Source organism: Astyanax mexicanus, chromosome 13 (genome assembly GCF_023375975.1).
Source record: "Astyanax mexicanus isolate ESR-SI-001 chromosome 13, AstMex3_surface, whole genome shotgun sequence".
In the NCBI taxonomy this organism is placed as follows: domain Eukaryota; kingdom Metazoa; phylum Chordata; class Actinopteri; order Characiformes; family Acestrorhamphidae; genus Astyanax; species Astyanax mexicanus.
In genome coordinates this window covers 27,040,455-27,055,327 of record NC_064420.1, presented here as the reverse complement: position 1 = coordinate 27,055,327, position 14,873 = coordinate 27,040,455, and the positions used below count along the sequence as shown (strand labels likewise).

General features: G+C 37.2%; 1 protein-coding gene across 6 annotated transcripts; it reads left to right on the top strand.

The window, feature by feature from the left end:
* The first annotated feature begins 1,665 nt into the window (after positions 1 to 1,665).
* Positions 1,666 to 14,593, top strand: mapre1b (microtubule-associated protein, RP/EB family, member 1b). Of its 6 annotated transcripts, none has more exons than XM_049463093.1 (9): positions 1,666 to 1,764; positions 4,597 to 4,720; positions 6,251 to 6,396; positions 7,866 to 8,064; positions 8,229 to 8,276; positions 10,200 to 10,306; positions 10,437 to 10,589; positions 11,592 to 11,678; positions 13,235 to 14,593. In XM_049463093.1, the coding sequence occupies exons 2-9, from the start codon at positions 4,600 to 4,602 to the stop codon at positions 13,283 to 13,285; spliced, it is 912 nt and encodes a 303-aa protein (XP_049319050.1). In that variant the 5' UTR covers positions 1,666 to 1,764; positions 4,597 to 4,599; the 3' UTR covers positions 13,286 to 14,593. The 6 variants fall into 6 exon arrangements, with proteins under 6 accessions (XP_049319050.1, XP_049319053.1, XP_022533324.1 ...); XM_049463094.1 differs by lacking the exon at positions 1,666 to 1,764 and adding an exon at positions 1,793 to 1,809; XM_049463095.1 differs by lacking the exon at positions 1,666 to 1,764 and adding an exon at positions 1,854 to 1,875.
* The last annotated feature ends 280 nt before the right edge of the window (positions 14,594 to 14,873 follow it).

Genomic DNA, 14,873 nt, shown 5'->3' with positions numbered 1-14,873 from the left:
GTAGAGTTGATATACAGTGAAAAGCCCTATCTAAGTAATATTCTAATTTATATTAAGGCAAGAACTACTCAACTAAGTAAAGAAGAAAAAATGACTAAGAAATGTCCATCTTTTAAATTATGGTATAATTTTATTATGGAGTTTATCCACAATAAATAACTTCCATGTACAATTCTTCTGTAGACAGTTTCTATAGTGTCTGGGACCCCTGCTTACACCATATAGGCACCACACTGTCATCCTCCTTAATTCAGTGGATTACAAATTGATCTTGCTAATTTATGTTATTTTATTTACTGTAATATCACGCACTACCTGAAGGCCTTATGATATCTTCCACACTATGCACTTGAACATATAAAAGTGATGATCACCTCTTTCATTGAATTTGAGTGTTTTAATCAACATTGTTATACCTGTGTTGTTCCCAGTCAAAAGGTATCCAGACTATATTCATCCATCAGACAGAAAACATCCCCATACACACCACCTCAACTCACTCACTCACACACGTTTCAGAATGAGCAATGTCTTTTGCAGGTACAAATCTCTTTTCCGGGCTTATGTGCTGATCCTTCCATGTGAACTACACTTTTCAGATTAAGCAGTGTATCAGATCTTCACACAGACCCCATATCGTCGCTGTTCAATGAAAAACAAGTAACTCCAAAACAGCAGCTTTACAGGAGAGAGAAAAAAACTTATATATAATATTTTAGGTATTTTTTAAGTATATCTATTAGTCCGTTTTATTTTAGAAATTTTGACACAGTGTAAGGGACAGTTTGTCTTCAAATTATGAACTAAACTAAAAATCTTTTTCATGGGACAGCGACGATATACAGCTTGATGTTTGATGTTTGCCTCCTTTTACTCTGAGTACAGTGAGTAGGCAACTGACCAAGCGCTTATCTGCTGAAGAGGTTCTGGTCCAGGTTTTAGGACATGATGAAGAGAGCACTGAAATTGAACCAGAGTTAGAGGAGGAAGTGGAAGACAACACAGATTTTGACCAGATGGAGAGGGTGAGGCACCTGAAGAACAGGCACCTGAGGAGACATTCCAGTCCAAGAATGGACACTTGCTCTGATCTTTATCCCACCAGGACAAAGCAAGTAGAGCGAGAGTGGAAAACATCTTAAAGATGATGCCAGGGCCAACATGGGATGGGACACCTTTTGTGGATGACATCAGGTCCAGCTTCCATTGAGGGAATTATACTGGAAATGACAAACCTGGACGGGAAGCATGAGTTTGGGGACACTTAGGCCTACAGATGTCTGTTGATTTTAGCAGGAGCATATAACTTTATGTTGAGTTTGGTCTTTGGTTTTCAATAATTTTTCATTTTTGTAATACATTTTCAGTTCCTGTTTGTATATTCACTGCAGTTATTTTAATGCCTAATTCTATGAATTCATGCTAAACACTACTTTGAGACATTGTTTACAGCTTAAGAATGTTGAATAAAAATTTGCTTGTAAAAAAAAAAGAATAAGAACATAGAATAAGATTGACTGGTACTGTATATTTACTCATCTTCCCATCTTGCAAATAAGTTACAACATTTCCCTAAAGACAGCAGCAACATAAAGGCAGCGTCACTCACACACTGCTCACACACACACACACACACACACACACACACACACACACACACACACTTACCCATAATCCTCCCGGCTCACCCTCCGCCGTGACGTCACCATCTGTCTGAACAAACCGACGCCGAATCAGAGAAAAGGGAGCGCCGGTGAACGGGAGGTAACGGACACCAAACTCCACTTCACAAACCTGCTTCTGCGTGCGGCACGTATATTTAACTCGGTGTACGGACTGTAAAGGGGCGCGGAGCGCTGCGTGGTGGGGTTTAATGTGTGTAAAATTGTAGGGGGAAGCGGAAGAAGGCGAGGGAAGCTGTGGGTGGTAGTTAGCCAGGCGCTAATGCTAGCTTTAGCTGCCTGTAGTCGGGGGCGCTAGCGCTACTAGCTGGCCGGTTGGCCGCTGCGGGGTGGAGACAAAGCGTCGGGCGGCTCTAGTGTTAGCTGTTACATGTTTCTGGAGAACTGGAAACTTTCATGGCTGGGCGCGTAGTATGAGTATAAGCCGGTCAGATCCTGTTCACTTTAGTTATCTTAACTAGCTAATTTATCTTAGCCAGTTAGCTGGATTACGAGCTGCCCGAGAGGACGGGCTGTGCTGAGTGCTAATCCTACACGCTAGCTAAACTAGATTAGCTAATGCTAGCTAACCGGCTAGCTCCCCGTTATCTACCGGGAAGGCGTAGCCAAAAGCTATCTTAACTAGCTAGCGCGAGCACTGGCTGGTGGGCTAGTCATAATTCTTCCCTTTTCTAGTTAATATCTAACATTAGCTGACTAGTATTATATCTAGCTTTAACAATTGCTTGCATAGTTGGCTGCGAATCCAGGTTTTAGTCGACTAAACCTCTTTTCCCATGATTGTAGCTTTATAATACTGTCAAATTCATGTTGAACATGTAAAAATTCCCCGTTTAGCTGCGTTCTGTTAGTTATATTTGTCGGGGCATCTGAATCCAGGTCCTAAAAGTAAAAATCCGCTCCAGGGTTTAGCTAGCTGGTTTCACCCAGTCCTGGGTTATAGCAAATTTATAATACATTCAATTATTTCATTGTAGTTCAGTTTAATGCTTAGTTTTAGTATTAGTTTCATTTTTTTTCGTATATTGGGTTACCTGTGGGATGCAGGATTCAAAGAGGTTTTGTCTAATTAAAAACTCAACAAAAATAATGAAGAAAACGTTTTCAGTTCGTTTTAATTTCTTTTCCTTTTTTTCTGATAATTACTGTTTTTATTAGTTTTAGTGTGTGTTCCCTTCAAGTTTTCGTTATTTCGTGCGTTTTCGTTAACAATAATAGCCTTGGTTTATGGAGCCTAACGTTAACGACCTTCTACACTTCCGTTATGCATCTGAAACGAAATACTCTACCCAGGCAGGAAATTGGCACCCAGTCATCCTTTAATCATAGTTTAAATAATTGTAGTCTTCTGTTTTATTGTACTATAAGTTAATGTGTTAATAGCTAATGACGACAAAGCTAAACCCTTAAGTTGTATCTCTATATATCTATATCTATATCTATCTATGAACTGTCCGACTGTATTGTTCTGTTGTAATCAGGATACATGACATGTCTACACTGCCTTCTGAATGAGAGAGAGTGCAAGTTTAGGCAAGAAGCATTTATTGTATTTCAGACAGTCCATCGTGTTCAATCTGCCTGGGCGTCTCTCTTTTTAGCTACTGACTCGTGCTGCGGCAGAGCCGCCCGGTTAGTTAGCTTCGTTAGCTTAGCTTAGCTATAACGAAATCCTGTGGCGGATTTTTATAGCTTTTCTGGACCTGGATTTGATGCCATTGCCTGAGCAGGGTGGATTTAGATAGAACTGACACTCCATCTGTAAGCTAGTTAGCTAACTAAACAATTTACAGAAGCTTTACTGTTGTTAAACAGATGTCCCACCCACTGTGTTCATACACTCGTGGAGTCTGGCTACCTAGAATTTACTCGTTTATTTGTAGTCGCCTCACGTAGCCTAGCTTAGATAGCTTAGGTTAGCTAGTTAGCGCTAAGCTTTCTATGATGCGCATTAGTGGCGTGTTTCTGATATAAAACCACAGTAAGCGTATTCTATTCAATTAGATCATAATAAACAGTGCCACAGTATTTAAAATAAAGTGGCTAACAAGTTAGCTTACTTAGTTGCTTGTTAGTTCATTATACAGACAGATATTTAACTTGACACGCATCGTATCAGCTGAACAAGAGCCGGTGTTCTGTCGAGTTCTGCTACCCATTGATACGTGCTTCCTAAAGGCACATTTTTTTTAAGTTCTTCGTGTTTTTATGGTCATTCTGTTTTACTTGGGTGCATTAAACAACCTAAGGCTCCTTGGCATGATTTGTCTGACTGATTAAAATGCATAAATGAGAGCTTATAGGTAAAATTTATAATAAGATGATCTAAATACAAAAACTGGGTCCAATCACCCCAATTTCCCTCAGCTGTACCCTAATATATTAATTTAGGCTTTCCAAATATCTTACCCAGCTCTTCAGCAGGAAGCCTTTTCATATGTTGCACTTTCGACTGGTATTTTTACCTTAGGGAAGCACTGTTTGACAGGGCAGCACAACTCGACAGAACACCCCGGTTTATGCCTAGTCTCTGAGCAGCGCTGAAAGGCCTGGCTTTATAGCTATCTTGGCTAACTGTGGCTAACCAGCGAACCGGATCTGCAAAAACTCGAGGTTTTAGCTTCAGGACTAACTAGCTTTACCTGGTAAAAAATCATTAACTCGTTTATATTAATTGTCTATTATAAAATCCAGTGAAAACCTGCGACTGTTGAAGCTAAGGCGTTCAGCTTGTCATACATGGTGTTTGTCTCAGTGTACTCGGACGTTGTCCTGCACCTCCACTTCATCTTTAGTATTAGTTTTGTCCCTATTTTGTCATGTTTCAGAGTATCTCCGCTGCTGTGACTGAACGTATGGTAAATGTTTGTGTTTATTAAAGTATGCTCTCCTGTCTTTCCTGTGTGGTTTTTAGGACATGGCTGTAAATGTATACTCCACCTCAGTGACCAGCGACAACCTGAGTCGCCATGATATGCTGGCATGGATCAACGAGTCTTTACAGATGAACCTCACTAAAATTGAGCTCTTATGTTCAGGTAGGTGAAGGGAGCTGTGTGTGATGTTTCTGTAATTGTATGTATTTTTCAGACTCTCAGTAAAGGTTTAGTGCTGGTTGTCAATGAAATTAAAATAGTCAAAATGAAAAACAGCTGAAGGTAGGATTTAAATCTCTAGAAGATGTTAAATGTGGCAAGTACTAATATTTAGTGAGGAAAATATGTAGTAATCCAAGGATGCACTTGTATATCTGCCAATGCTGATACACAAGTGCTAAAAATGAGCTTAGATCAATTAATTTGTGTAGCCAATGTTGCTTGGTCCTTTTTTGCCATATAATAAATGTCAGCAAGTATTGTTTGATACTTGCTCACTGGTGTCATTAAATTATTTGAAACTTTGTTTCCAACAACCGTCAGACAGCCTGTAACGTTAACCTTTTATCAATTTAGCCATTTATTTAATTCATTTTATCTATAGTTTCCCTTGTTTTACTTTTGGCCTTTATTTTATTTTATCCGTTTTATCTATTTTATTTTGATTTTTTTATTATTTTAATTATTTAACTCAATTTTATTGCTTTACATTTTAGTCTGTCCACTAATTATTTTATTATGAATAATTTTGTCATCTTAAATGAATCTTATATTGTTTGCTTGTTTTTGTAACGTTTTTACCACTAAACTGTAAAGTTTTTTTTATTTTAGCTCACCTGATTACATGCTTGAGTTTAATTAAAATTTATTGTACAGTCCCTTTAAGCTCAAAATGCTCAGCTGCATTAAAAATAAGGGTTACCCTTAATGTATTAGCGAGTGGAAATAAAGATTGATTGATTAACAATATTGGCCATATAGGCAAAGGCTAATAAAAAAAAAGATTACCTTTACAAGGCTTTTATGTAGTTAATGGCATCTGTCCAAAAATTAATTGTTGTCTTGGCATTATAGCAATCTGCCAATGTAGCTTGTTCCCTGCTCCAAGATCTGAACCATAGGGGTAATAATGATGATAGAGTTGGTTCAAACCATTTTCTCAAGATTGATTTCTTGGCTGCTGCTGTTGCGGCCCTCATAACTTTTTTTTTTTTCTTTTCTTCTTGGTTGTACACTCAGGATTATATTTAAATTAAGTAACTAAAGCAAAGCTGGGACAAAGATATATTAACACACAGATAACCAGACATGATTTGTGTGACCTGTAACTATAGTCTTTACAAAACGTATGGACATAGTCTCCAATTAAATCCAACTGACATCTGCTGCAGTGTTTGTTATTCAAAAGTTTTTTTCATGACGGGGTGTTGTCTGATACTGATATAATTCCGAGATCACTGTGCAGGCTTTATAATCTGTTCTTTGGGCACTTTTGGAGAGACAGACTAAGCTGTAAGTAAGTGTAAACTGAGCCCACATTACCCCTCTCCCACTGTGTTTCTTTCCGGAACATTTGAAGTGCTTTGCTTTAACATTTTTATGACAAATATATATTTTCTAAAAAAAGTGAAGGTTAAGGTTATCTTTAATACTGTACCCTTTGTGTTGAGTTGTGTATTATTTGCCTCACAGGTGCAGCCTACTGCCAATTCATGGACATGCTCTTCCCAGGCTGTGTGCCTTTGAAGAAAGTAAAATTTTCAGCCAAGTTAGAGCATGAATACATCCACAACTTTAAGTTATTGCAAGCTGGCTTCAAGAGAATGGGCGTTGACAAAGTGAGTTGTTTTGACCTGTCCTCTTAATCTTATTTATTTCAAATGCAAATGTAATTATTGATTGAGCAACAGAATGTAAGAACTTTCAAGGCATGTTTATTACTCTGTGGCTTCAGTACACACACAGGCAAAATACAGGGACCACCGTCACAAATTGAGTTTAAAACTAAAGTCTGCCTAATTGCAAGCCAAATAGCTTTTAAATTAGGTACAAATATTTGGCAGTCAAGCTGGAGACCAGCCAGGACTCACAGGCCACATTCACACTAAACAGAGCTGTCTTTGATCACCGGTTCATCAGAGTGAAGGAGTGTTTTTGAGTGGTGACTCTCTTCTAGAGCTGCGTAGTATTAGGAAAAACATTCTGTTCTATAACTTGCAGCATTGATTATGCAAAAATGTTCAGCAAATTTAACTAGAAATGTCAAGATATTAATATTGTACTGTGTATCCAAGATGGAAGTAAAATAAACTGTTAGACATTTTATTTGCTTTTGGTTGATATGCCATAAAGTTGAAGTGGTAATTTCTACTTGTATCAAGCAGCAAGTAACACCTGAATTTTGCTTGTGAGATGTTATATCCTGCAATGTAACCATTGAGCAGGGCTGCTACTAGGGCTAATATTGCGATATTTCATGGTATTCCTGCAATTTTCTGGGCGATATGACAAAACATTTAATCGTTTTAAATAAATTAAGAGTATACTACTGAAACATAATAAATATAAATGTTTGATTTAGTATAAAAGTTTTATACAAGCAGCAAACACAAATCTATTAGTTTCTTTTTCTCAAACAGTAGAGTACCATTATTTAGGATAAAACTATTGTAGTGTAACAAAATGAAAATAATTTAACAAAGTAATGCAAAAACAAACATCTACCACAGATCTAAAGTGCAGCATATTTAAAGCTTACATGTAAATGGCAAATAAGCAATTAATATAATTTAAATGGATTTATTTTGTTTTTAACTGTGGCAAATATTTTGGTGATATCGTGTACTATTCATTAAAGCACACCGCTAGCTGCTACTAATGTAACTTTTTTTTTTGGTTAGTCAACATTTTTTTTTCTACCATGCCCTTCGATAGCATTGATAGCTTTCTCTATCTATTTAAAATGGCTGAATGTGCTTTAAATGCCAAGTTTGAAATGTCATTGTATTTAGTGAGAAAATATGGACTATGCGGTCACTTTTGATAACCAAGCTGAGTGTATGAGCAGTCCTTAATTATTCACTACTGCGTGTGTCAGTGCAATGCTGTTTCAAATTAAAAAGAGGTTGACACATTTTTATAGGTAATGCATTGTACAGCCTTATTCTCCTCCTAATACACATAAGCATGGATGGTGGTAGCTTGGGTTGTGTGGAAAAAATGTTACTTATTTTTTTAAGTTGTCTTGTTTCTAAAATGTATAATTGGACACTTGTTTGGATTTTATTAATTTGATTTCTCCTTCTAGATCATCCCTGTCGACAAGTTGATAAAAGGCAAGTTCCAGGACAACTTTGAGTTTGTTCAGTGGTTCAAGAAGTTTTTTGATGCAAACTACGATGGAAAAGAGTATGACCCAGTGGAGGCACGGCAGGGCCAGGACACCATGGCTGTCCCCAATCCCCCCATGCCTGTCCTCAACAAGCCCAAGAAGATCATCAACACAGGTTGGTTACTTTGGATGTGTGCAGTATTGCTCTGTGCCTGTTAAACTTTAAAAAATGTACCAGCATTTGCACAGCGCTATTTCCTTTTATAAAGATTTTTATGTTCTGTTAGAGTTCAAAGTCATGATTGCTGCAGTATGACTAAACCTGAACTTATTTCACAGAGAATGTCTCCTCTCCTGAAAATATAACAAAGCCAGCTGCTGTAATTGGTATGATTTCTAACATTGCTGGGCTTGAGCAATATCAGGTTTTCAACATGATAGATTTTTATATATATTTTTTTTTTTATTTTCTGAGATTTAGAATTTAGAATTTCCCTCAGTTATTTCTTTAATAGGGTCACTGAAACTACTGTTGATATTGTACAAAGAGAGCTTTTCATTTGATCTTTTTGTAAATTTGTGGATGTAACAAATGTTTGAAACTGAATATTGCTACAAGCTATTAAAGGAGAACTCCGGTGTGAAATGGACTTTGGGTGTATTAAAACGTTATTAAAAAAAATAATTAAAAAAAACGTAAGTTTGTTGAATAGCCCACCTCCGCTCTCCTGCAGCTTTCCAGTATTTTGTGCACTTTGCCCAAACAGGCTTTAGAATGAGTGAGTTGGGGCATATTTTGCCCCTGCATTTAATTCGCTTTTTCCACTATTATCCAGGCTCAAAATAGCTCCACATCTTATTGGTAGAATCCGGAGAGCCCTAACATTTAAAACGAGGCATTTAGAACTTTAAAACTAAACAAGAAGTTTATTAAAGGCCACTGTTTACATCCCGTCACGTAGGTAAATCTCTGGGTGCTGCCATCTTAAATTTAAGTCACAATAAATCAACTGTCGAGCACAAACGAACAGGTAGGACAGTTGAGCAGATTGCAAAATGAATTCATTGGAAATGTGTGAATCCTAGCTGTTGCTGAAAATATCTGGTTACTGTCAATATTAGAATGCAAAGAACCAACCACAAATTACATAAACATTGCTCAAAATTTTTACTCTTCGGGCTTGGCGGTCAACTCATTTTTAAGATGGCGGCGCCCAGAGATTTACCCATGCTATGGGATGTAAGCAGTGGCTTTTAATAAACTTCTTGTACAGTTTTAAAGGTCTAAAGTTTGAAGCGTGGAGCTACTTTGAACTTAAAAAAAAGTGATTTCTACGCAGGGGCAAAATATGCCACCTTATCGCCCATTCTAAAGCCTGTTTGGGCAAAGTGCACGAAATACAGTATTTCAGAAAGCTGTGGAAGAACGGAGGAGGGCTATTCAAGGTAAGTACTTTTCATCACGCTTTAATACATCCAAAGTCCATTTTACACAGGAGTTCTACTTTAAGGTGTGCACAAGTTTTGCACTTGGTGGGAAATCTAAAGGAGCATTTGTATAATGTGAGTTCCTGGTCACATGGTTGTTGGTGGTGTTTTGTGGTTAAGATTATGCAAGGCTATTGCATAGAAAAAGGGAAGGCAAAAGTCTTGTTTGTTAGGTAATCACAATTGCTCACTCCCTCTTGTTTGTTTATTCACTTTGTCTCTCTCACTCAACTTTTTCTCAACACCTGTTCTCTCTTCTCTCAACAACTTCTGTGGTCATCAGTAACACTGGCCCTCATTTACTGCCAGTTAAGGTGCTCAAACAAGAGCAAATTACTTTTAGTGGAAGCTAACAGAATAGTATGCACAAACTGCTCTTCAACAAGCATGTAGTCACTGTTTGACAAATCTTTTATCTATATATTTGCTCAATAGATCAATTAAACATTTTCTAAAATTCTGAATTAAACACTTTACTTTGACTACTTTGACCATGGAAAAGTTTAGGTTTTTCATTCTCCATAAAAATGCTAACTTGGACATAAAATGTTTTTGTCTGACTTTAATAATATTCAAACCAAAACAGCAGGCTCTATCAAGAGTTTTACAAAGTAATAAAGTTTATTGTTGATGAGGAATGCATGTATAATAAGGCAGTGTAAGCAACAGTTGAGCGAAATGGGATTCCTTTCATATATAGAGGTTAGAGGCAGATATATTTCAGGTACCCATAGTTTAAAATGATGTTTATTTCTGCTACTTAAAACACTTAAATTGCTGTCATTTATCTCCATTTATTGTCTTTCTCTCCTACCCATTCAGCACCACAGAGAACAGCTGTTGCTAAAGTAACACCGAAGGTGGCACCCGGCTCTGCAAGGAGGCCAGGTGCCAGTGGAGATGATGAGAGGGCTGAGCTTATTCAGGAGGTGATTATTTTTTATTTATTATTATTATTTTTTTTTTACATACTTGTAGTTTTTCTTAGATCTGCTTCCTAATTGCTTTTTACCTCAGTAGAGGAGAGGATGAAAAAACAGATTCTCATTCTTTCTTCAGGTTAATATGCTGAAGTCCACAATCCAGGACATGGAGAAGGAGCGAGACTTCTACTTTGGCAAGCTAAGGAACATTGAGTTGATCTGTCAAGAGAAGGAAGGTGAAGGAGACCCCACTTTACAGAGGATTGTGGATATACTTTATGCCACAGATGTAAGTTAAATTTTAGTTTATCTTTTATGACTTGAATTACAAAATTTATGATTCACTGGGGTCAGATAATCTATCCAAAAGTGATTTTGGAAAATATTTTATACCTTTTTTTTTTTAAAGTAGGTCTCAGCTTAGCTTTTCAAAATGACTTCATCTTTTGATCATGTGTAAAAGCTCTGCATATCAAAACAAATCTGCAAATGCCAGAATATGATCAAATCAGGTTCAGAAAAACACTTGAGTCTGCGTGCTGTTTCTTTCCTTGCCTAACAAAATGTGATATTTTTGGAGGTTTGTTCTGGATCAAAGTCATGTTTTTGTCTTTATTAAAGAAGAAATGAGCAGGCTGGTGTTGGATGCTTTATGCTTTTACATGGAAGGTGCTAAATGAGGCATGAATGCAATGCTGGAACCCACATGCTCATATTTTAGCTAACAGTGTGTTGTGGTGTTTTCAGTAAAACCATGAGTGCATGACTACACTACATGCACATCCTGGAAAAGAGGTAAAGTGCAGCTTTTTTTTTTTTTCTCAATTTTATTTTATTTATTTTTTTTTTAAATGGAGAACTAAGGGAATACATAAGTTTTTTTCTGCTACATTTATTTTTTTATTATTGGTAAGATTGTATGAAAGGTTCAGATTTGTTATGTAAGGCTGATATTTGAGTTTTTGTTAATGAGAACATTCTGCTAGGTTAATAAAATCTTTAGTATTCTATTCAGTTGCTGGCTTTGTGTTTGGGTTGGGTGGTAGGTAAGGCAACAAATGTATGTGGGACAGTGATGCATACATGAACATGGGGATGAAGCATATTGTTGCTGACCAATGAAAAACAAGTATCTTAAACATCAAATTTACAGGAGAGAAGCTTCCCAGCACTTTCCAACAGGTCATTTAGAGAATTTCTATTGGTCCATTTATCAAGAAATGTTAACACAGTGTACGGGACAGTTTCTGTTCAAGTTATAGAGTGAACTAAACATGTTTTTCATTGACAGCGACAAAATGGGTGTGCAGTAGGGATGGGTTTTGCATGGAATTTGTGCAGCTCTCTAGTCCATGTACATAAGTTTGCTGAATTGTTGGTGAGTACAGCTTTTTGACAGATGACTGCATTGTTCACTTTGACATGCCTTGTCATTCCTAGCATTACAAGTGTTCTAGGACTGAAGAGTTTAGTCGTTCACGAGTCTTCAAGAATGGTGATTAGGAAAGGGTACAACAGAGCAAGTCACTTCTGTTCAGAAATACTTTACTGTGTTGCACATTTAATGTTTTTTTTTTTTTTTTTTTTTTTTATAAAGTTATTGTTTTGTACACCATATTAAATGAACTAGACCTTGTTAATGTATTGATTTTATAGGGTGTGAAACATTTATGCTGTCATTTATGATGTCATAAGTCACCCGACCAGATCTATTATGGTAGTGTGTGTGTGTGGTAGTCATGGAAGCTAAAGAATGCTGCACTGACATGCATGTGGAACCTCCTGCATTGTTTGTAAATGTAATTTCTGCTGGAACCTCTAACATGTTTATAGTAGACAGTAAATAAATATAAACAATTCTAGCAAGACTCTACCAGTCACAATGATTGCCACACACTCTACTTCCCACTGTGATTGGTAATGCCTTCTATAAAACAATGCTGATACATCTGGCTCTGCTTAAACTGACCAGTGCTCAGTCTAACTTACAAGAAGCCTCATTTTACTGTTAGTTATGGGTAATTACCTTTTGGTACATGATCTGATGTGTATTCTGTAGGTGTGTAATGGTACATGAATTATTTATGAATGGCCACAGTTCGGTTCGCACAAACGCACCCAGAATACGCTATACAGGCAGTCTGCAAGAGATTTGTGGAACCAATGAACGTAATGCGGAACTAAGTGTTGCATCCGGAAAGTGTAGCCATAGCACTGTTGCTAATAGCAACTTGCTACTGACTTAGCCCAGAGCCTGCCCTGGGAAGTTTATCTCAGTCTGTCTGAGGTATTATAGTACAGCACAAAATGATCTAGTCTGCCAGACCTAAACCATACTACACTATTATTATTCTCTCCTCACAATAATATTGAAGAACAAAATCCCTATTACATTTTTTTTAAATAATCATTATTTTAAGGTATTGACACCATTTGATATAATTTAATTTTAACAACATAATGCTGCTATTTCTTAAAAAGAACTCACAACTTAATAAAGCCCCACAATCAAGCTCATAAGATCCAAAAGACGGATTCTCTCATGATTACAGCAGGAGAGAACCCTGGTTTCAAGCATTTAATAAAAGAGCTCAAAGTACAACATTCTGTCCCATAAAAGAAAACATGATTATAATAAAGTTAATGAAGGTGAGGCTATACAAAATGCCCAGACTCTTTATTTTTTTCCACCAACTGCACCAAAAAACGTAACGACCCGTGGGGTTTATACCAAGGTGTTAACCGATTTCATTATTTTATTTTATTTTTTTTGTACTGTTACACAGCTTGTATTCAGCCCTAAAATTCTGTTTGGGAGGGCCATGGAAGATGTGTTGCAGGAATTGCTGGCAAGTGAAAGGGGTGAAATGAGACCTAAAAATGAGCCTAAATGAAGAACCTGCTGTTTACTTTGTCTCTTTCTCTCATTTTTAGGAGGGCTTTGTCATACCCGATGCGGAATCAGAGGACCAGGAGGAGTTTTAATGCCCCAATCCTCAGTCGTCTCCTTCCTCATCACTCCCTCTACACATTCACTTCCTCACGCTCTGAAACGCCTCCCAGATCATGTTATGCATTTGGACTCCGAAAGAAACCTGTATGTGGGGGGGGAACCCTTACTGCATACAGAGCAGTGTAAAAGTAAAGTTTGAAGAAGCACCTCTGGCGAACCTTTCAGCCTCTGAGATGAGCAAGATCGCTGCCGAGTCGACTCGGCTCGGCTTAGAAGAGAGCGAGAGCTTTTCACCTCTTAGATTCAGCATTGTGCTAAATGTTCTCTTCTGTTGTTCCTGCAACTTCAGAGGAACCTGCAGATTTATCGGTCAAGTTACATGTTGACTTGTTTTTGACACTGTTTGTTTTTTGTCGTTTGCCACTGTTGGAACGGAGGGGTTTCTCCTCTCTTCCTGCATAAGAAATGTGGCATGTGCTTCACACTAATGCTATGCTCGAGTTTTGCCCATTTAATATTTTTATAGTTACAAAATCTTTAGTTTGATCTGATTCTGCAAACATCAATGTCCTTTAAACCAATTCTGCAAAATAAGCATCACCCATAATCCCCTCCTCTCCTCTGCTCCTCTGCTTTTTTTTTATACCTTAGTAATCATTTTAATGAAAGGCTAAGTAGCAGTCACCTTTACCCCAACTTTCAACCTGTGACTGTGCCTTACAGACTGAGTGGAAGGAGGTCATTTATCCTTGTCTGTCTGTCTGTCTGTCTGTCTGTCTCATGGATGTAGAAAACCTTGCTTGTGGTCCAGTAAGTCAGTTGTGCAGTAAAAAAAAAAAGTCAGTTAATTCATTCAACTATATAATGTTTCAGACCTGCCACAAATTGCAGTGATTGTAATAAATAATGAGTCTTGACTTTTCTGACCGGTCTTATGGACAGTCTCTTGGGATGTTGCTGATGCTGAAGAATTAAACGCACAGCTGCAGAAGCATCCTCAAAGAAATGACCCTTTTTATTAAGCTTTTTTTAAAAATCCTTTTATAAAGAAAAAAACGACCATGATACATTGCCCACTGTGGTGGTGGTGGTGAATTCTGAAGGCCAAAATATAATTAGTCAGGAGAAAAACTGCCAGTTTCTGCACTTTCAGTGCAAAGATTGATGTCTTCATTTTTTACTGCCTTATATTTAATGCATCTTTTTCTCTTCCTTTTTTTTTTTTTTTTTTGTTTATTTTAATAAACCCTTTCATAACTATTCATTTTCTTCTTTGATAGAAACTATTTTTGTTCTGCGTTGTGTTGGATAAATTCAAATAAAAGATGTTTTGAAACTTTTTTTTTTCTTCCCCCCCCCTTCTAATGCTTTTATTCTTAGAATTAGTCTTTGTTAAGAAGCCGACTGAAGCTGTTGTAGGTGTAGACCTTACTTCGGTTGAAACTCTGCTGAAAGCTTGTTCAGGAGCCGTGGGTGTTTAATGCTGTTGAAAGCACCTTTAGTCTTATTCACCTTGAGCCAAATGAAGATATTAAAATAGCTTAGTACTTAGTAGTGGCGAATGGTAAACCTGCATAAGGCATAGTGTGCCAGTTTTGAAATCAAAATTTAAAAATGTAT

Excerpts from the sequence above, each read along its gene's own strand:
- mapre1b (XM_049463093.1), top strand. The coding sequence starts at position 4,600 with ATGGCTGTAAATGTATACTCCACCTCAGTGACCAGCGACAACCTGAGT. Across the intron at positions 10,307-10,436 it reads GGGCTGAGCTTATTCAGGAG|GTTAATATGCTGAAGTCCAC; the intron begins GTGATTATTTTT and ends TTCTTTCTTCAG. Across the intron at positions 11,679-13,234 it reads ATAAGTTTGCTGAATTGTTG|GAGGGCTTTGTCATACCCGA; the intron begins GTGAGTACAGCT and ends TCTCATTTTTAG.